At 47.5% G+C, this 22,494-nt stretch overlaps 1 protein-coding gene across 1 annotated transcript; it reads right to left on the reverse strand.

Moving 5' to 3' along the window:
- Positions 1-345: 345 nt before the first annotated feature.
- On the reverse strand, positions 346-16,447 carry LOC130493182 (zinc finger protein 595-like). The gene is made up of 4 exons (XM_056866886.1): positions 16,424-16,447; positions 16,169-16,295; positions 5,867-6,091; positions 346-3,473 (listed from the first exon to the last, which is right to left on the reverse strand). The coding sequence occupies exons 1-4, from the start codon at positions 16,445-16,447 to the stop codon at positions 451-453; spliced, it is 3,399 nt and encodes a 1,132-aa protein (XP_056722864.1). The 3' UTR covers positions 346-450.
- Between the last annotated feature and the right edge of the window lie 6,047 nt (positions 16,448-22,494).

Below are 22,494 nucleotides of genomic sequence, written 5' to 3' on the forward strand. Positions count from 1 at the left end.
GGTTGTTGTGAGGGGGGGGGGGTGAACCGTGCATGCTGACCTGAGCGAATTTAACTGGATGATATAACCTGAAGTATTATTCTACTGGCAACAAGAACATCCATTTCCTGTGTTAAGACAATGGGTGTTTTGAGGCTGCACAAGTAAAAATACTGTTTGTGAGGTAGCTGATCACCTTTCGTGTTATGAAGATCCCGGGTTTCTCTGCATATGCATTCAAAGCATCTGAAGAAGCAGGCTGTAGTCCACAAAAACTTATGCTGGAATAAAATTTTGTTAAATCTTTAAGGTGTCACAAAATGCCTGTTTATTTTTGCTGCCAAACACTAACCAGGCTACCCCCTCTGGAATATGCAAGTGTTTCTGTCCTAACACATCCTAGGTTGAGTCTTGAAGCACTATCATATTGTCAATCAGGGACTGTCACATTACATCATGGAAAAACAAGACTTAAAAAATCTGATTGGACTGATCTGCTTTGGGGGCCTCCAACGAGTTCTCTTTGAAATGTCCCTCCCTGTGCTTGTTGAAGGCTGACTTTGTTTTGTAATCTTTGCCACACTCAGTACATTTAAATGGTCTCTCTCCTGTGTGGGTTTTCAGGTGATTCTTAAGAATTGTTCTGGTGGTGACTCTTTTGCCACATTGAGAGCAGCTAAAAGGTTTCTTGTGGACGTTCTGGTGTTTACAAAGGTTTGACTTAGATTTGAAATGTTTCCCACATTCGGTGCACGGGTAGGGACGGAGGTCTGAATGAGTCAACTGGTGCCTGATAAGGTTTTTGGTTTCACGGAACCATTTCCCACACTGTTGGCACTGATACGGTCTCTCTGACGTGTGGGTTCTCTCATGTCTACCGAGGGAGTATCTGTCTCTGCAAGATTTCCCGCAGTTAGAACAAATATGCTTTTGTTGGCCTGAAGTGACCCCTTGAAGGTTGGAGTGGGTTGAGCTGTCCTTGCAGGGTTCATCTCCGTCTAATCCTGGAATGGAATCTACTCCTCTGGAGATGTTGTGAGGTTTAGTGAGGGTTAAAGTAGCTGCAACCCCTTCCCTCTTCTCAGATGATTCTGGGAAGCCGTCTTCCGTACAGGCTCCCTCTTGTCTAGGGTAGACCAAATGGCAAGTCCCTTCGAGGACCTTTTCTTCTGCATGGCTACCTTGATCTCTGGTGACCACCGCGTGATCCCTGAAGGTTTCCCTACCATCTAAACCTATAGTGGCATTTTCTTTTAAGTGGGTGCTCTGGTGCTTAGTGAGAATGTCTCTGTCAGCTCTATTAAAGAATTCAGCAGGGGGTTCTTTCATGTGGGCTCCCTGTTGCCCAGAGCACAATGACGCGTCAGTCCATTCGTTGACATTCATAGCAGCATGGCTAGCTTGATCTTGAAGAGACCCAGAGTTATCTCTAAAGGTTCCCTCACAGTCTAACCCTCTGGAGGAATGTTCTTCTATGTGGACACTCTGGCATTTAGCAAGCGAGGAGCTATCCGCACTTCTGGAGAATTCAGCGGGGGCTTCTTCCTCGTGTCCAGAAAGAGTTGAATTGTCAGACCAGTTGGTGGAGTTTTCATCTGTATCACTACCCTGGTCTATTGCCTGGCCTGAGCCATCAACTAGACCTTTCCCACTGCTGGGAGACCGACTTAGACGTCCATTCAGATGCATGTCCTGATGTCTACAGAAGGAATATTTTGTCCCAAAGGCTTTCCCACAGACAGGGCACTGGTAGGATCTTGTCTCCATGTGGATACGCTTGTGTCGGTTGAGGGAATGACTGGTCCTGAAGACTTTATAGCAGAAAAGGCATTTCTGGGCCTGGCCTTGCGCATGGATTTCCTGATGATGAGTGAGAGAATACCTGGAGGCGAAGGCTTTCCCGCAGACGCCACATTGATAAGGCCTGCCCATCACGTGCAGTCGCAGGTGCCTCGAGAGGGATGTTTTGGTGGCAAACCCTTTCCCGCAGTGAGAACATTTGTGCGGACAGGCTTTTCCTTCTGTGTGGGTTCCTTCATGAAGAGCTAGAGTGTATCTGTGGGCAAAGGTTTTCCCACAGATGGTGCATTTATAGGGTCTGCTGCCTGTATGGAGGCGCTGATGCCTGTTGAGGTTATACTGGGTGACATAGGTTTTCCCGCAGCTACCACACTGAAAGGGTTTTCCTTTCAGGTTCCCCTCCTGTTGGCCAGCATGGGGTGGCTTTCTTTCCTCAACTGTTTCCTCACCGTCGGCATTGTCAGACGTTTCCTCTTTAATGTGCATGCTCCGATGATTATTAAAACACCGACTGTCCCTGAAAACCTTCCCGCAGTCAGGACACCTGTGGCGTGTCTCTTCCATTTCAGCCTTTGGCGGAGTTAAGCTGGCCCCAAGTGGTTTTCCACAAGCAGACCTCACAGCATTGTGCTTCATTTCTACACGGGTTTCTCGGTTTTGCGCTCCGCCCTTCAAGAGCTCCCCTTTGTCAGGCTGCTGAACTTGTTGCTCCTTCCTGTGGATTCTCTGATGATTCACAAAACATCTCTCAGCCTTAAAACGCTTTCCGCAATCAGGGCACTTGTGAACATATTTTTCCATGTCACTTCCTTCCTGGTCCAGATATTTATGAGGTGTCTCTTTTTTGTGGACACGCCAATGGTTGGCCAGGCTTCTGCTACCTGCAAAGCTCTTCTCACACTCCGGGCACTTACAGAGAACTTGCTTTTCGTGCAGCATCTGATGTCTGATGAGGGACGATTTCTCCTGAAAGCATTTCCCGCAATCCAGACATTGATGGAAACCTCCTCCCCCATGGATCATAGCCTGATGCATACTGAGATCTCCTTCTCCGAGAAAGCCTGTCCCACAGTCCGGGCACATGGAGAGATGGGCTCCTGAGTGGGCCGTCATCAGATGTTTGACAAGATACCGCTCTTCTATGTAGCTTTTGTCACACGCAGGACACTGGAAAGTTGTTTCATTGGCGTGAGTCCTCCGATGCTTGGTGAAAGAGGCGCTCGTCAGGAAGCTTTCCCCACACTCGGGGCATTCGTAAGGTTCCTTTCCCGAACGGGAAGTTCTCATCCGTCTCCTTGCGCGCGCTCCACAGTTTGGTTTTTCAAGGAAACTTTTCCTACGTGGGGGCCATTCATAGTGTATCGCTCCATCGTGGATTGACGCTATGTGCCGGTTAAGTGATGATTTCCTATTAAAGCTGTTCCCACACTGAGGGCACACAAACAGATTCTTCCCCAGGTCTGATCCCCGCTTCCTCTTTCCGCTCTTAATGAGCCCTCTGTCTTTTTCACTGCTCCAACAGAACGGCATCCTCATACTGCTCTGCGGCTCTCCCAGCTGCTGACTCTGCCAAGGCTCACAGCCTTCTTGCTTCAACTCACATTTACCCAGCAAAGGCGCCCGGGGCTTTGTTATCCTCAGACTTTCCTGTTTAACATTTCTATCCTCCTCTTTCTCACTTGACGATTCGTTATCTGCCGGGATAAGGACAGAAATAAATAAGTCCCCTGAGCAGGCTCGGAGAGGGTGCAGGAGACCTCAATAAAAGAAGGTTGGTTTTTATATGCCGACTTTCTCTCCAATGTAAGGCTCAAACTGGCTTACAATCATCTTCCCTTCCCCTCCCTACAACAGACACCCCGTGAGGCAGGTGGTTGTACACATTAAGCAGATTTGCACTAAGGAATCAACATGCAGCAGGTCCCAGGTTCAATTCCCAGCATCTCCATTTAAAGGGATTAGGCAGGTCGGTGGTGTGAAAGACCCCTGCCTGAGACCCTGGAGAGCTGCTGCCAGTATGAGTAGACAATACTGACCTTGATGGACCAAGGGTCTGATTCAGTATAAGGGGGCTTCATGTGATCATGTGACTTGGCCAAGGACACCCAGCTGGCTTTGTGTGGAGGAGTGGGGAAACAAATCCAGTTCACCAGATTAGCGTCCGCAGCTCACGTGGAGGAGTGGGGAATCAAACCCGGTTCTCCAGATTAGAGTCCAACGCTCCAGGCCACCGCTCTTAACCACTACACCCCGCTGGCCACAAAAATACCTAAGAAAATGGGCCGTACACAACCCCTGCATTGGCCGCCTCAAACACATGAAGCTGCCTTCTACTGAATCAGACCCTTGGTCCATCAAAGTCAGTATTGTCTACTCAGACCGGCAGTGGCTCTCCAGGGTCTCAGGCGGAGGTCTTTTACATCACCTACATGCCTAGTCCCTTTAGCTCAGGGGTGGGGAACCTTTTTTCTGCCAAGGGCCATTTGCATATTTATAACATTGTTCGGGGGCCATACCAGGCGTTGCCAGGTCCTCTTTACCACTGGCGGAAGGTTTTGGGGGTGGAGCCTGAGGAGGGCGGGGTTTGGGAAGACTGCATAGCCATAGAGCCCAATGGCCAAAGTGGCCATTTTCTCCAGGGGAACTGATCTCTATTGGCTGGAGATCAGTTGTAATAGCAGGAGATCTCCAGCCACCACCTAGATTGGCAAATCTAGGGGAGGCTATGCAGAGAAGCTTGGAGGGTGCCTCTGCTCCCCCAGGTCTTCCCCCTCCTCCCAGGTGGGAGGGCAGCCAGCGGTGGGTCCAGGCAACCAAGGTGCCAGGGGGGCGCAGGTGCAGCCTGCGGTCCATCTGCAGGGAAAGAAAGAAGGAAGGAAGGAAAGAGGGAAAAAAAGGAAGGAAAGAAGGAAAGAAAGGAAAGAAGGAAGGAAAGAAGAAGGAAGCAAGGAAAGAAGGAAGGAAAAAAGGAAGGAAGGAAAGAAGGAAAAAAGGAAGGAAGGAAAAAAGCAGGGAAAGAAGGCAAGAAGGAAGGAAAGAAAGAGAAAAAGAAAAGGGAAGGAGAGAGAAAAAGCAAAATAGAGAAAGAGAGGGGGGGAGAAAGAAAGAGACAGAAAGAGAGAAAGAATAGGAGAGAGAGTGACAGAAAAAGGAAGAAAAGAGAGAAAAGCCTTCACACACACACACACAGCCGGCTCCATGCGACCGGGCTTCAGCCTTCCCACCTCCGTCCACAAAAGTCCTCCACCTGCTCGGCTCCCATGCGGCTGGCTTTTTCCTCTTCTTCCCCCCTCCCTCAGCGGGCAAGAGAGGTTTAAACTGTTGTGCCGCGGTGTGCAGGAACGCTTCGCCTTCCCTTGAGGGAAGCGTCTTTCTCCCTCCCCCTCCTCTCACTGATTAACAGCTGACAGTCGGTGAGAGGGGGTTTAAAGGGGCCGCAGCGTTCCTGCACGCTCCGGCTTCAGGGCCGTGCTGCGCTGTGTTTCTGTGGCAGGGCCCTAGAGCTCTGGAGGGCTATCGAAAATGGCCTCGGGGGGCGTAAACGGCCTGGGGGCCGGACGTTCCCCATCCCTGCTTTAGCTGGAGATGCCGGGGATTGAACCTGGGACCTTCTGCATGCCAAGCAGGTGCCCTGCCACTGAGCCACAGCCCCTTCCCTAATTAACTGCACATCACTCTCCCGCCGCTGTCTCATAACCTAGAAAGGTGCTCTATCTGGCCCCAAAGACACAATTGTGTAGGAAGCTATGAGTAGCGTTGCCAGGTCGATGGTTGCCAATCCATCCAGCTGCTCTGGAGCGGCGGCTGCGCATGTGATGACGTCACTTCCGAGTTTATCCCCCCACCCCCAGAAGCACCGCATTGCTGCGGCTGCTTTAGCACTCAAACCCCCCCAAAATTTGAGGGTTTGAGTGCTAAAGTGGCCACGGTGAGGCAGCGCTTCCGGAAGTAAACCTGGGAGTGATGTCATCGCGTGTGCGCAGCCACCTCAGCCCCGCCCCCTAAAACCTCCCGCCGAACAAGAGGGGGGACCTGGCAACCCTAAGCAATGAGCAAGGCCTCCTACAAAGACGGCTGTCCTCCTGACCTGAGGAAGCTGAATCTGAGCTGGGAACGTTCACGGGGCTCCGGTAGGAATTCCACCAGGTCTTTGGTTCGGACCATCTGGTCAGCTGCAGTTTATCTGGCTCGTCCTCAGCATCTTCACTGGAACTCTGGCGTTCTGTGGCCCAGGCCTCCTGCCCCTGTTCAAGACGGGCCAGCAGTTCAGATTTTTGGAATGGAAATTCTGCTTGGAGTTGAAGGGGAGGGGCTGGAAGAGAAGGAAAAGAAGTGAACGAGTTATCGACCCATTCTTCTGTGTAAAAGAAGAAATAAAGCAGAGAAGCAAGCTTTCCACCGAGTCAGAGGTCGCTTTCCAACTTTCCCCTTGCTAGGGAAGCAAACTGGGCAAGTGGTCACCCGCCATCTTCCATGTACCCCTAAATAAAAAAAGTTAAGCTGCATAAAAATTATTAAAATTAACAAGCTGTTAAGACCCCAGCCAGAGCAATGAAAAACAGCATAGAATATTTAGCAGCTTAAAATGATTCTTAGAGAACAGAACAGCCCTCAGGCTAGATGCAGATCGTGAGAACAATTTAAAGAGATCAAGCCTAGCTTCTGAATTCTGTGATGTGGTTGTGCACATTAAGCAGATTTGCACTAAGGAATCAACATGTAACTAGCTAAACTGATCTATTAGAATCTTTGGATCAATTTAAATGGTAGCCCTGACTAAAGCAGCAGATTGTTTTAAGAGTAGCTATTTTTAATAGCTAAACTTAGGAAAAAAATAATAGAAGCAGCATTAATGAAAAACTAGTCTTATGTAAGCTTGCTAAAGTCATCTTATAAAGGCTCTGTGAAAGGAAAATGAAGTGGGGGTCCATGATCAGATCTTCTGACTTTTTAATGCAAGTATGGAGCTCTTGATTTGAATTAAGGCTGCAGGAAAGGAGAAAATAATCTTTTGGCTCTCTGCTGTTTCCCTGAAAGGCACACCCAAACTAAGCTACCATCCAGGATATGAAAAAGGGCTGGTATCAAGAGAAGAGGCAGGTTCTGAGAAAATTTCCAGATTTTTTTTCTTTGCCCTGTTTAGTCAACAGCAACCCATCAAGGTCATTCCACCAGACCCATTAATTAAACTCCCTAGTTTCAGCTAGACAAATCTTCTGAACAGTAGTTCCCAAACCTTTCAGGCCACTGCCCCCTTGGTTCCACAAACTCAACCCCAGCGCCCCCCATCCTATAAAAAGCACTGTTCGAAATAGGGGTTTCCATGACTCACTAAAGAAGATAACAACAATAAAATTTCAAAACAGTAACAATTAATTGTAGGTTATCCGGGCTGTGTGACCGTGGTCTTGGTATTTTCTTTCCTGACGTTTCGCCAGCAGCTGTGGCAGGCATCTTCAGAGGAGTAACACTGAAGGACAGGGTCTCTCAGTGTCAAAGTGTGTTGGAAGAGTAACTTTGACACTGAGAGACACTGTCCTTCAGTGTTACTCCTCTGAAGATGCCTGCCACAGCTGCTGGCGAAACGTCAGGAAAGAAAATACCAAGACCACGGGCACACAGCCCGGATAACCTACAAGAACCGATGAACTCTGACCATGAAAGCCTTCGACAATAATTAATTGCACACTGATTCAAAATCAAATTAAAACTTTTAAAGTTGAAATTTATTCAGCAAAACTGATAAACTTGATACACTGGTACCAGCTCTTCAAAGTCTGAAAAAGATTCTGATACTTTCCACCAAATTTGCCAGCATGGTGCCATAGCTTGATCTATTGTAAATGAGTGAACAACACAGTTGAAGGGGCCCACCTCTAGAATCCCCCTTGCTGCCCCCTTGCCTCTTAGTGCCCCGCTAGGTAATCCCAATCCCCCTCAGGGGGTGGTACTGCCCACTTTGGGAACCACTGTTCTGGAAGGACTCTTGGAAACAGCTTGATGATCAGTTGAGGATGGTCAGGAGGTTCTTGGCCCGCGTCTTCTATAAAATGTAGTCTATTCTACCAGGCCACACCCCGTGCCCGTTTCCCTACTCCATCCCTGGTCCCTGCTTTTGCTACATGCTACAACTATAATAAATTTTGCTGCTTGCTTTCGGCTGCTTTGCTAGAGCTTTAAGAAGTTAAAACCCATGCTGCAGAATCCTTACTCAGTAACTGTATTTAGGAAGCTAGTTTTGTTATTTTCTGTGTGCTTAGACTATCCACTGGAACGATATTGCTTTAAAAAATCTTTCTTTCTTTCTTTCTTTCTTTCTTTCTTTCTTTCTTTCTTTCTTTCTTTCTTTCTTTCTAATACAGCTTACGTTTTGTTTTATGGTGTGTTGTTGCGAGTTTACTGGTCCAAACCCAGAGTAATCTTGGTGACGTTATCACAAGGGTTGCCAGGTCCCTCTTTGCCACCGGCGGGAAGTTTTTGGGGTGGAGCCTGGAGAGGGTGGGATTTGGGGAGGGGAGGGGCTTCAATGCCAGAGAGTCCAATGGCCAAAGCAGCCATTTTCTCCAGGTGAACGGATCTCTATCGGCTGGAGATCAGTTGTAATAGCAGGAGATCTCCAGCTAGTACCTGGAGATTGGCAACCCTAGTTATCACAGAGAGGGCAGACTTCTGGCTTCCGGTGTGATACTGCAGGATGTTCGACGCTGTACTCCGTATCTGGAGCTTTTATCTTTGTTTTAGCTTTTATTTAGGGCTTATTTTATTTTTTTATTTCCCGCTGCCTTTTTAAAGTCTATTCAAGCACCTATCTTGTTTTCTAGCTTTATTGGCACTGTCTTTCTTTTCTTTCTCACCTTCCCCTCCACCTCCCTTGCTTAATTGTAAGGGTTTTAGGTTGGAGTGCAGGCGGTGCGAGCAGAGTGGAGTATTGTGTCTAGATCAAGGAAAGTAATACTACCACTGTATTCTGCATTGGTCAGACCTCACTTGGAATACTGTGTCCAGTTTTGGGCTCCACAATTTAAGAAGGATGTTGACAAGTTGGAGCGTGTCCAGAGGAGGGTGACCAGAATGGTCAAAGGTCTGGAATCCATGCCCTACGAGGAGAGACTTAGGGAGCTGGGTTTGTTTAGTTTGGAAAAGAGAAGGTTGAGGGGAGACATGATAGCCATGTTTAAATATTTGGAGGGATGTCATGTTGATGAGGGAACTAGCTTGTTTTCGGTTGCTACAGAGACTAGGACACGGAGTAATGGATTTAAACTAAGAGAAAAGCGATTCCACCTAAACATTAGGAAGAACTTCCTGACATTGAGGGCTGTTCGACGGTGGAATGCGCTGCCTCGGAGGGCGGTGGAGTCCCCGTCTTTGGAGGTCTTTAAGCAGAGGCTGGATGGCCATCTGTCAGGAGTGCTTTGATTGTGGGATCCTGCATGGCAGGGGGAGGGTTGGGGTCACTGGGTATGTGGGCGGAGATAGTTGTTAATTTCCTGCATTGTGCAGGGGGTTGGACTAGATGACCCTGGTGGTTCCTTCCAACTCTATTTCTATGATTTTATCTAGTTTATATATTTTATTGTACCTATTTTAGAAATTATTATTTCTTGTTGTTTTTTTAAGCATTTTGTCATGGAGGCTGATATGTAGTGGTGGCAAGGAAAGGGGAGTCTTGGAAGTGGGAGAACCAAGGCAGGGAGCCGTGAAAAGGCTTTTGTCTGTTAAATGAGCTCTGTTACATTCCAAAGCATTTGTTTTTAATATTCAAAGGGCGCTCTCCTGCCTCTCCTTTTCTCCAACTCATTTTGCTTTGAGAAACAAGTTTGCTTACTCTCTTGCTTTCTCATTAACTTCTACTAAATTCTCACTACTTTTAACTCATGTGTGTGTAAAAAGGTAAAGGTCCCCTGTGCAAGCACCGGGTCATTCCTGACCCATGGAGTGAGGTCACATCCCGACATTTCCTAGGCAGACTTTGTTTACGGGTGGTTTGCCAGTGCCTTCCCCAGTCATCTTCCCTTATACCCCCAGCAAGCTGGGTACTCATTTTACTGACCTCGGAAGGATGGAAGGCTGAGTCTTAAAGGGACTAGGCAAGTAGGTTATGTGAAAGACCTCTGCCTGAGACCCCAGAGAGCCGCTGCCGGTCTGAGTAGACAATACTGACTTTGATAAACCGAAGGTCTGCTTCAGTATAAGGCAGCTTCATGTGTGTAAGTAGGTTTCAGCCCGTGTCTCATCATGTTCATGTGTGAGTCAACCTTGAGGATTTTAGGTATTTAGAACTTTTACAGGTATTTATAGGCATTTTAGGCATTAATAGGTTATCACAGAGGCTTGCTCCAGGGTCTCGGGCTGGAGACAAGGGAACAACTCTCTCAGGCCAAGGCGAGTCAGCCTTGACAATAGGCCTCTTTTATCTTGTACGAGAATAGAAACTCAGGCAGCAAAGGGATAGGGAAGGAAATCTAAAAGGGAAACCTGGGAGGGGGGAATAATTATCCTTTGCACCAGTGCCACGACCCTGATCCAAATCAAAGGCAAAGAGCTGCTTTTTTATTCTAAGAAACACATCTAGAAAGCCAATCTTCTAAGTGAATGGCCAATTTTGAGACTCCTGGTTTTATTTTCTGAGGAGTTATGCCTGCCACAGACAAATGGACAGACGGATCCTTTTATTGCTATAGATCAGGTCTTCTTAAACTTTTTTCACTTGCAAACCCTTTTTACCCAAGAAACTTTTACATGACCCCAGGTATATAGGTATATAAAACAGGTATACAAATCAAACAGTTACTGATAATAAATCATAAAGAAACCTTTCACTGTTGCCAAATTTTTTGTGACCCCCACATTCAGTTACACAACCCCATATGGGGTCGCAACCCAGCTGTACCCGCAGGCAGCTTGGAACAGGAAGCAGTGGTGAAGCCCACTTTCCTGAGACTGCTCAGGACTCCATCTTGCTTACTGCAGGAGGGAAATACCCCTTGCCCACAATCTGGTTCTTTACTCTCTAAAGCTGCTGTGAAGAACTCAATAAGCATGGTAAAAATGGCCTGCTATCTACTTAATGTCAAGAAACGGAGTCTCTTAGTAGTTTCTTGTTCTCTCGCATGAAGACCTGAAGCTGTCTTATACTGAATCATACCCTTGGTCCATCAAAGTCAGCATCGTCTACTCAGACTGGCTGCGGCTCTCCAGGGTCTCAGGTAGAGGTCTTTCCCATCACCTGTGTGCCTACACCCTTTATCTGGAGATGCCCAGGACTGAACCTGGGACCTTCTGTATGCCAAGCAGATGCTCTCCCACTGAGCTATGGCCCTTCCCCATTCTCAAACATTGGTTCAGGCTTCAGATCTACAAAATAAAAGTTTAAGTGGAAAAGTACTGTGATGCTTCTTGGAATTTAGCAAGCTGTGACCTTCTGCAACTAAGATAAGAGCCCAGGTGCTCTGAGGAGGCAGTTTCTATCCTGACTCTCTCCAAGGTCGAGAACAGGGGTGCCCCATTCCATCTAGTTAGTAGAAAATTATGAGCCTTGCCACTTATGAGAAATGGGAGGGCTTTGCCTGAAGATAAGCCCCACCCCCAATTTCATTCCGCTCTGACCCCTTGGGTCACCTGGCTAGTAACAAGGCTACGTAGTTAATTGAGATCATCAGCCACGGGATCTGATTGGTCAGCGAGCTCAGGCCACTTCAGATCCTATGGCCATAAAAGAGTAGCATTTTCAATTGGGTTTTTGTTCTTGGTAATATATCCATGGCTCCCTGATCCAACTCTGGACCTCTTGATTCTGAGCTTGCTTTCTGGGTCAGACACCCATGCTGACTGTGGAAAGAGTGGATTGTGACTGCTGGGAGATTTCAGCAAGAAGGGTAACATCTGGTAAAGTGAATTAATGTTATTACTCTGTAGTTAGCCCTTTTGATCTGGTTTTGTTGTTTTAATTCCTCACTGCTCATTGTTCTTTTTAGAAATATTCTTACACAATTTTAATAAATCACTTTAATTATATTTTGTGGTGTTTTGCCTTCAGGTGGTTTCAATTTTGTTACAGTACCCTAGGCGACACCTTACAAGTTAATTATTTTGTGAAACTCAAACTGCAAGTGGTCTACTTTGCAGGGGTGACTTTCTTGACCTTGATCTCAGGAAGGTTGGCAGCTTGGGAGAGCCAGCGTGGTGTAGTGGTTAAGAACGGTGGTTTGTAGCGGTGGAGTCTGATCTGGAGAACAGGGTTTGATTCCCCCACTCCTCTACATGAGCAGTGGAGGCTAATTTGGTGAACTGGATTGGTTTCCCCACTCCTACACACGAAGCCAGCTGGGTGACCTTGGGCAAGTCATGCTCTCTCAGCCCCACCTACCTCACAGGGTGCCTGTTGTAGGGAGGGGAAGGGAAGGTGATTGTAAGCCGGTTTGATTCTCCCTTAAGTGGTAGAGAAAGTCGGCATATAAAAACCAACTCTTCATTTTCTTGCCCCTTGGCTTCTGGCTGTCTGGGTAGTGCAAAGGGGCCAGTGGCAGCTACCAAGTCTGAGGTATGAGGACTCATACCCCAGGATTTAGTAATTTTGTGTTCTGCTGACTCACCCAACAGAATCCCTTGGTCTAGGGGTTCTCAACACTTAACACAACTGCTTTTAAAATAATAGTACCTTTTCTCTCTCTTAACTATTTTTCATGTAGTTGCCTCCCAATTCTGCAGCATTACATTACATGAAAAAAATGAATGGTAGCTTTACATTAAATTAAAAAAATGAATGGTAGCTTTAGACTGATCCTTATGTTCCAAGAGACAAGCCACAGGATTAGTTCAGTGAGTAGCTGTCAAGTACAAGAAGCCTTAGCCACTGTTACAATCTTGTGGCACCTTAAAGAATAACAAAAACTTATGCCCTGGTAAAGTTGTTAATTTTTAACACATAAAGATCTTTGGTTATTTTGGTAGCAGCAGACTAACATGGAATTTGTCCTCAGTGAACACTGTCACAATAACAAACATGTTTTGTAATTAACATAAATACCAGACTTGCTGATTACCAATGTATCTTTCCTATTATTAATACTAGACCAGTATCGGACAGTATTTGACTAGTCAATTAAACAGTTTGCCACAGTTGGGAGGTTTTTGGAGTGGAGCCTGAGGGTGGGGTTTGGGGAGGGATTTCAATGCCATAGAGTCCAGTTGTCAAAGTGGCCATTTTCTCCAGGTGAACTTCTGGAGATCCACTGTAATAGCAGGAGATCTCCAGCTTGTACCTGGAGGTTGGCAACCCTAGGCATGCAGGCAGATCCACACTGCCTAGAACAGGGTACAGAGGAAACAGGAAGGAGGATGGGAAAGGGTGGAGAGAGAAAAAGGGAACCCAGCTTTCCTTCTGGGTAGGAGGGGACTACCACTGGCTTAGCTACTAGAAGCTGCTTCACTCTCTCTGCCTCAGGCTGGGGACCAGATCTTCCAAAATATGGAAAGATCCGAAATACGGACCACTTCTGGTCCCAAGCAGCCCCGATAAGGGATACTCAGCCTGTAAGACACAGTATTCTCAAGCTTCCCGATCACAAAAGTATAATAAATAATCCTTAGCATTTGTGTAACACCTTCAGGTATCCAAAGTCTTGATGTAATCCTTATAACAACATTGTAAAGGAGGGTAGGATTATCATCCCCATTTTTCAGATTGCAGAGGCCAAGAGATGGTGACTTGTGTAAAGCCACCTAATGAGTTTATGGCAGACGCAAGACTCAGACCCCGGGTACTCCTGATTTGTAGGTCAGTCTCTTAGCAACGATGCTATACCAGATCTCGAACTCTAGGGACAGTAGTTCTGCATAAGTGCTAACGCTGTCTCACAGAGGGCACACCTACATTATACTTACATTTGTTTGTGTGTGTGTTAAGTGCCGTCAAGTCACTTCCGACTCATGGCGACCCTATGAATGAAAGTCCTCCAAAATGTCCTATCTTTGACAGCCTTGCTCAGATCTTGCAAACTGAAGGCTGTGGCGTCCTTTATTGAGTCAATCCATCTCTTGTTGGGTCTTCCTCTTTTCCTGCTGCCCTCAACTTTTCCTAGCATGACTGTCTTTTCCAGTGACTCTTGTCTCATTTAATACTTTTGTTTAATACTCATTTGTTTAATACAGCTTTAATTGTCATGACCTCCCCTCAAAGGATCCTGAGAACTTTACTGGATGAAGATATTGAGAATTCTCTTTTGAAGCTCCCATGGATACAGGCAATGGCTATTAAACTAGTTTCAGCCTGTGCTGAGCTGCCAACTGCCTGGAGGGAAAAAAAGTCCTATGCCTTTATTAAGAGATTTAATGGGATGTTATTTACCTCCATGCCATGAATAGCTTCAGGGGCCCGTTTCCGCACATTACAGCCTGGGACCAAGATACCTGAAGGGCTGCTTGCTCCCTTATGAACCAACCCAACCTCAACAGAAATGTTCAGAGGTCCTGCTTTGGGTGTAACTCTCTCCCCAGAGAGAATCATCTGTCCCTTTTTAAAAAAAAACTATCATCAGCCAGCAGTTGAAGGCTTATTTGTTTTGTCTGGCTTTCCCTTAGCGAGCCTTCCTTCCTGCTAAATATTTTAATGTTTTTTATTAACTTGTATTAGAAGTATACTGCAATAACTAACACGGTGTTGTAATTTTGCACTGATATTTGCGGGTCAAATTACTGTAAATAAATGGAACTGAACATGCGGTATTTTTAGCGACATTATTTCCTAACTTACTTTAATATACTGCTGAATATAAATATTGTGGTCTAAACAAAGAATGTTATGATTAACACTTTTTTAAAGATGTGAGTTTATTATGTACATGTTGATTTGTTAGCTACCTTGGTGGCCTTTATACGGGAAGACAAGCAACGTATAAATTTTGTAAAATAAAATAAGTTCTGCCTCTATTAAAGGGACAGGGCATTCCGCCCCCCCAGGCCTGTTGGTAACCCTAATACAGATATGCCCTAGTGAAGCCTTGCCCTGACCTGGATGGCCCAGGCTAGCCTGATCTCATCAGATCTCAGAAGCTAATCAGGGTCAGCCCTGGTTAGTATTTGGATGGGAGACCACCAAGGAATACCAGGGCTGCTGTGTAGAGGAAGGCACTGGCAAACCACCTCTGTTGGTCTCTTGCCATGAAAACCCCAAAAGGGGTCGCCATAAGTTGGCTGCTGAACACCTGTGTTCATTTCCCTGCCTTTGAACACATGAAGCTGCCTTATACTGAATCAGACCCTTGGTCCATCAAGGTCACTATTGTCTACTCTGACCGGCAGCGGCTCTCCAGGGTCTCAGACAGAGGTCTTTCACACCACCTACTTGCCTAGTCCCTTTACCTGGAGATGCTGGAGATTGAACCTAGGACCTTCTGCATGCCAAGCAGAGGCTCTACCACTGAGCCACAAGCCCCTCCCCATTTGGATGTAATATTTTAATGAGTACAAACAGAGGCCATTGCAGAGACTAATCAGCCTGCACTGGGATAACCTGGGATGTATTACACCACCCAAGGTTAGTGATGGCTGATTAGGAACCGGTACAAGACCCCTGTTGCCTATAAGCTACACAGCCTTAGCCAGAGGCAGACAAGCAGGAGCCAAAAGGAGAGAAATCCAGCCAGAGGATAGAGAACGCGCCAGGCCAGAGGAAGCGACAGACTGGGTTGGTTTTCTTGTAATCCTAATCTGCTGCTGTAAGCATTATTTTTCTTTGTTAGTACTTACCGGCTCTCCAGAGGAACTGATCTCTATCTGCTGGAGATTAGTTGTAATAGCAGGAGATCTCCAGCTAGTACCTGGAGGTTGGCAACCCTACCTTTCCCTTAAAAGATCCCCTTTCTATTCATTGTCTCTCAATCCAAAAGAATCTCTGCCATTTGGTGGTGGTGGGGAAACTCTGGCAAAACAAGGGTCCCTTAAAAATGAACCGATTTATCTTTAAGGTGACACAAGATTCCCTTTTTTTTTTATGCCACAGACTAACCCAGCTAATCCCCCCCCCCCCAATTTATAGCCAAGGTTTCATGATAAACCCTCACAGCTAACCAGGTCAAACCGGTTTACGTTTGTGATAATTTCATATATATATATTATGTAGGTTTGCCAGGTCCCTCTTCGCCACCGGCAGGAGGTTTTTGGGGCGGAGCCTGAGGAGGTGAAGTTTGGGGAGGGTCATCAGTGCCATAGAGTCCAACTGCCAAAGCGGCTTCTCCAGGTGAACTGATCTCTATCGGCTGGAGATCAGTTGTAATAGCAGGAGATCTCCAGCTAGTACCTTGTGGTTGGCAATCCTAATATTATGTTTGTGATAATTTCATGTGTGTGCATCAGACTCAGAAACCTTAAAGAATGGTCTCCTCCTCACCCAGAGAGAGGAGCGTCTTGTAGCTCTCTCGCATGACGTTCTGGTAGAGGCTTCCATGATCCGGGGCCAGGAGATCCTGTTGCCCCTTGGCGGAGGCTGCAACCACCTCCTTGTAGGCTTCCAGGACCTGAAAAGCAAGGAAAACAAACCTCACTCGCTAGTGCCCGAGGCCTAGAAGTTGAATGCAGGAATTTCACCTCCCCCAGCCTTTCAACACCACTCCACCTGGGGGAGGGGAGAAATCAACTGATTTACCTGAGCCGACTCAGTTTGGGCCATTTGGGCTGTGACCTCGCATGGATCTTATCTGGAAAGTGAGAACAACCAGTGCAAAAGTTTTAGATATAGATATAATATATTGTAATCAAATGTACAGAGACACAAGATCAAGTCTGTGCCTTGCTGCAAAGACGATCATGACCGTGACACTTGGATTTGCTCGACCCCTTTCTGGAGGAAGGAATCTGCGCTTGAACCGACTAAGGAAAAGCCATTCCTTTAGAGGGATCCCCTCTCCTACGGTGCCCCCTCCCATCAAATCTCTCTGTCACCCCTCCCCACTTCTGTAAAGTCCTTGACTTTTAACTCCTTCCTCCTCATCCCCAAAGGAAACAAAGCAAGTACCGGCTCCTTTCCATGCATTCTTTCTCTCATACCCTATAGATTGTAAGCGACTTGCTATAGGGTCCTGCGTTTTGCTCAACACGACTCTACAGCATGCCATGTATGTGGATGGCGTGTAATTAAATAAGATCAGCAGCAAAAAAAACCAATAAACACTGAACAAATTGTGGACTCCCCACCACCACCACACACACACACACACACAGTATCTCTTCTGTGTCTCAGGTCAAGCCTTTAAATCTGAGTTAGGGCTCTGCCTGGAATACCGGAAGAGGACTGCAGAGCATGTGCAAAGTGCCTTCCACCTCCCTTACGCGACCAGCGCAGCCCACGGTGCATTTCCCCAACGGAGGCCCGGGGCTCCGTCCAGCCTCGTTTAAAGCCGGAGCTGGAAAGTCACACGGATTGCTTTTCCAGATCACTAGTCCAACAGAAGCCCCCCCCCCCACCTTGGGGACGTTGAGACAGGCTCAGGCGCCTCCATGTCTCTCATCCTGTGAATTGCACAGCGCTTGAACACACACACACACACACACACACAACCATACCTCTCGTTGTTCAAAATCAACGACCGATTGCAAAAAAAAAAAAAAAAGTTGCAATACTCTGGAATTGCTCGCCTCTTGTCCACTTTGCAAAACCTCTTTTATTCCCACCATGTCCCTCCTCCTGCCCGTTGCTGGATCTTTCCCCCGGGCCCGTTCGGAGGCTTTCCCCTCCCCTCCTTCCGTTTCCAGACATGGTCGGAAGCCCCCTTCCCTGCCCATTCCCAGCCCCCCCTTCCTCCCGCCCCCACCCCGGCCATCCATTACCTGGATCTCCGAGCGAGGAATGAATGGCCGCAGAGCCGTCCTTCTCATCCGGATCCGCAACTTCTGCAGCCAAGCTCCCACCGGGAAAGGTTAGCACAAAGAAAACAAATCTCTCTTTTTTTGGGTGTTCCTTAAAAAGAGGGGGGGGGATCCCTGCTTGGAGGAGGAGCTGGATCGCAGATCACAATGGAGTCGGCAGCAGCATCTGAACTTAAAAGCTCAGCCCCCAACCCGCGGATGGGGAGGAAAGGGAAAGCCAGCAGCAGCCCCTCCTTCAGAGGTAACCAGAGACCTCTGGTGGCAAGAGATAATGGAACAGCCTCGCATGCATCCTCTATCCCAGTGGCTCGCAACCTTTTTTGCTCCATTCTCCCCTTTCACCATTGTCCACAATATAATTCTCCCCCTTCTCAAGATAGTCTTAACTAAAAAACAAACAAACTACAATTTGATTCTTGTAGGTTATCCGGGCTGTGTGACCGTGGTCTTGGTATTTTCTTTCCTGACGTTTCGCCAGCAGCTGTGCCAGGCGTCTTCAGAGGAGGAACACTGAAGGACAGGGTCTCTATATACAATTTTACAGATTGTATATAATCTACAGGACAACACACTTTGCTGAATAGTGGTCCCAATCCCCCCCTGGAACCCTAACATTCCCCCCCTTGTTGAGAACTCCTGCTCCGTCCCTTTGCTTTCTGCGGGGAGATTCACAGACTACCGAGTTCCTGCACAAAAGGCATTTCCGTGCGGGGAACCGCACGTAACATGTGACAGGCACGGTGGGCGCGGAGTTCTGCGTGTTGCGTGCGTTCCCACGGGCGGAGGAGCCGTCAGGCCTTGGGGAGGCTGTTTTTGCTGTACCTTCACACGGCGCAAGAGTCGATTCTTCCCACGCGCCCGTGACCTCAAAACAGACACACACGCACACCTTGCTCACACCGGTGGAGAACAATGCAACTCCAGAGCCACAAACCCGTAGGAGATCGTGGAGTCTGTGTGAACAGGCTGCTGGACTTGATGGGCCTTGGTCTGATCCAGCATGGCTTTTCTTATGCTCTTATGATTCTTCCCACACGCTGGTGACCAGTTTCCTCAAAATACACACACAGACACATACCTTGCTCACACCAGTGAAGAACAATGCAACTCAAAATACACACACCTTGCTCACACCAGTGGAGAACAATGCAACTCCACTGCCACAAACCTGTTGGAGACCACAACTCCACTGCTGTGAAAAGAAAATCTATTTGTATTGATGTTTATACCAATTTTTTCTTCCCCCTCCATGCGATACAAAGTGCTTACAACACCATTTGCCCCGTGTCTGTTTTACCCTCACAACAAATCAGCTCCTAGCACAATGTGGACACACACAAACACCACACCGGGAAAAAGGTTTCTTTGCCATAATCACAATCCACAAGCAGGCTGTACATCAGTTCTTACAGGGATAGCTCACCCACGTAGAAAGTCATATGAAATAGCCCTCAAGACCCCTGAATGTTAAATAAATATAATGCCCCTAGACTCAGCCGAGACACAAGGGCGATGCAATAAAAATTATTGCAGAAGAACGAAAATGCCCATTTTGTCCAGATCAAATAAACTCCCTAGCCCACGTTGTTTTAGCATGTCCACAAAATAAAATGGCACAAAATAAATATATCACTCCCTGGATAAAACTGCTAAAGACGGTTTCTGAGAAGCGGATACTGCGTTACCTGCTGTCAAATAGATCGGTCAATTGCGTGAGAGATGTGGAAACTTTTCTCTTTAGAGTGTCAAGGAAAAATTAAATTTCATCTCCCCCTTTTAAAGTGTGCAGAGGTTGATGGATAGCCTGTGGCTGTTAAATCTAGGGAAAGGAAGGAAAAATAAATATCATGGGGAGTGTTAAATAAACATAATGGGGGGGGGGTCATATTCAAATAAAGGCACAACGTAGACTGAAAACAAAACACACACACCTAAAGATTGGTTGGCAGGATCGCAGTACCTGAAGTTTTAGAATGACATAAGCAAAAAAGTGGATGGGACAACAGCTCTCTGACCTGAGGAGCTCAGAGTCTACACTTCAATGGTAAGGAAAGCATGGGGGCAGGAGAAGAAAGACCCAAAAGGAAGGGTGAGAGTGAATATGAGCAATTGCAGACTTAGTTTCATATGAGGATGAAAATGAAGGGGTCATGCACTAGGCTTGATAGGGGAAAGTGCTTTTCGATGTGTAATTTGAAGCAGACGCTTCCACCTAGGTGTGCCGTGTACAGCAGATAGCAAGGGAGAACTGAAAGAGGAAGCAGGGCACCATGGACAAAAGTTCTGTGTGGCGTTAAGAGACATTTGATAGCCAACGTGGTGTAGTAATTAGAGTGCAGGTTTCCAACTACAGTTTAGGAAATTCATGGAGATTAGAGGGTGGAATTGGGGGCGGAGAATGCGCCCAGTGGGGATGTGATGGTATGTCTGCCCTCCAAAGCTGCCGTTTTCTCCTAGGGAACTGATCTCTGTTAGTTGTAATAAGAACATAAGAAAGGCTGGATCAGACCAAGGCCCATCAAGTCATGCAGTCTGTTCACACAGTGGCCAACCAGGTGCCTCTAGGAAGCCACAAACAATTTCTGGAGAAACTCTGGGAGACCCAGATCTGAATCTCCATTCTCATCTGATAGAGAGTGAGTGTTGTGTAGTGGTTAAGAGTGGTGGTTTGGAGCGGAGAACCAGGTTTGATTCCCCACTCCTCCACATGAGCGGCGGAGGCTAATCTGGTGAACTGGACTTGTTTCCCTGCTCCTCCGCATGAAGCCAGCTGGGTGACCTTGGGCTAGTCATACTCTCTCAGCCTCACATACCTCACAGGGAGTCTGTTGTGGGGAAGGGAAGGTGATCGTAAGCCGGTTTGATTCTTCCTTAAGTGGTAGAGAAAGTCAGCATATAAAAACCAACTCTTCCTCCTCCTCCTCCTGGTTCTGCCTCTAACAGGTACCGGCAGCCTGTACTTTGTAGACACCCAGCAATGCTGTTCAATGCCACCCAGAGAGCATAAGGTTGCCAATAGACCCACCTTTCCCCTTTATAGCAGAGGCTTAATGTGTAGAAGGGGCCAGCTGAAGCATTTCATGACATGTTGGAAAATAATAGCCTTCCATCCTTCCACCGTCGGTAAAATGAGTACCCAGCTTGCTGGGGGTAAAGGGAAGACGACTGGGGAAGGCACTGGCAAACCACCCCATAAACATAGTCTGCCTAGTAAATGTCGGGATGTGACGTCACCCAGTGGGTCAGTAATGACCCAGCACTTGCACAGGGGACTACCTTGACCTTGAGGAAAATAACATCCCCTGGTAAATAACATCCCGGTAAGCCTCTAGTAATGGAGCAGGACTTTTTTTCTCCAGCTAGTTGACAACTCAGATTGTGAGGCAGGCATGGGAGGCTGCTGACTACACAAGGGGTGCTGCTCCATCTCTGAAGAAGTCATGGCTACCACCACCCCCCATGGAGCTCCCTCTGCAGGGAAGGGGGCCAGGGGTACCTGGAGTGGCAGCAGAGCCAAGCACTGATTGGACCCAGCCTCACATCAGAAGAAGAGTTGGTTTTTATATGCCGACTAACACTTAAGGAAGAATCAAACCGGCTTACAATCACCTTCCCTTCCCCTCTGCACAACAGACACCCTATGAGGTAGGTGGGGCTGAGAGAGTGTGACTAGCCCAAGGTCACCCAGCTAGCTTCGTGTGGAGGAGTGGAGAAACCAACCCAGTTCACCAGATTAGCCTCTGCCACTCAGGTGGAGGAGTGGGGAATCAAACCCAGTTTCAGAGTCCGCCACTCCCAACCACCGCGCTTAACCACTATACCACACTGGCTCCCATCAGGTCACCTGACGCACACCATCACCCTTCTGCCTGCCCAGCCCATCCACAGGTTACCACGGCTTTCAACCACCTGATAGAGCTGTGCTGGAAAGGTAGCATCTCCCCCCCCCCCTCGCCGCCCTGGAAAGAGAACAGAGGAATCCGTTAACAAAACTCCTGTTGCCAACCTGCAGGTGGTGGCTGGAGATCTGGGGTTACAACTGATCTCCAGGTGACAGAGATCAGTTCCCCTGGAAAAAATGGCTGCTTTGGAAGGTAGACTCTGAGGCATTACACCCACTGAAGTCCCTCCACCCCTAAAACCTCCAGGTATTTCCCAACCTGGAGCTGGCAATCCTATTTGTGCAGTCTTCCTTGCTAGGGTTCTTCTGCCTTAAAGGGGGGCTGGAGGGAGAAGGGAAAGGAAGAAACCTGTTGTTCACAGCTGATGGGATTTTTATAGGGTTGCCAACTCAATATTCGTTTTGCGGGTGTGTGTGCATGCCTGTGCAGTCAAGTCACAGCTGACTTATGGCGACCTTGTAGGGTTTTCAAGGCAAGAGACGTTCAGAGGTGGTTTGCTATTCCCTGCCTCCACGTGGGCTGAGAGAGTTCAGCGAGAACTGTGACTGGCTCAAGGTCACCCAGCAGGCTTTATGTGAAGAAGTGGGAAATCGAACCTGGTTCTCCAGATTAGAGTCCACCACAACCGCTACACCACACTGGCTTCTAATATCTGTTTGAGCTGCACCAAATACCAGGCAATGTTATTTACCGCTGTGCCATGAAAAGCTTCAACTGCCCATTTCCTCACATCATGCCTTTATTGAAGACTGGACATATTCCTCCAGGCCCATTGACAGCCCTAGACAAGAACGACTTTGGAGAGACCATGCTGGGCTAAGCGGATTGATGGTCTGAGGGTATGAAGCCATTTCATGTCTTCAGTCTTTAATCTGGAGAACCGGGTTTGATTCCCCACTCCTCCACATGAGCGGCGGATGCTAATCTGGTGAACTGAATTTGTTTCCCC

Source organism: Euleptes europaea, chromosome 1 (assembly GCF_029931775.1).
Source record: "Euleptes europaea isolate rEulEur1 chromosome 1, rEulEur1.hap1, whole genome shotgun sequence".
Lineage (NCBI taxonomy): Eukaryota > Metazoa > Chordata > Lepidosauria > Squamata > Sphaerodactylidae > Euleptes > Euleptes europaea.

Excerpts from the sequence above, each read along its gene's own strand:
- LOC130493182 (XM_056866886.1), bottom strand. The coding sequence starts at position 16,447 with ATGGCCCAAACTGAGTCGGCTCAG. Across the intron at positions 16,296-16,423 it reads CCCAAACTGAGTCGGCTCAG|GTCCTGGAAGCCTACAAGGA; the intron begins GTAAATCAGTTG and ends CTTGCTTTTCAG. Across the intron at positions 3,474-5,866 it reads CTCAGATTCAGCTTCCTCAG|ATAACGAATCGTCAAGTGAG; the intron begins GTCAGGAGGACA and ends TTATCCCGGCAG.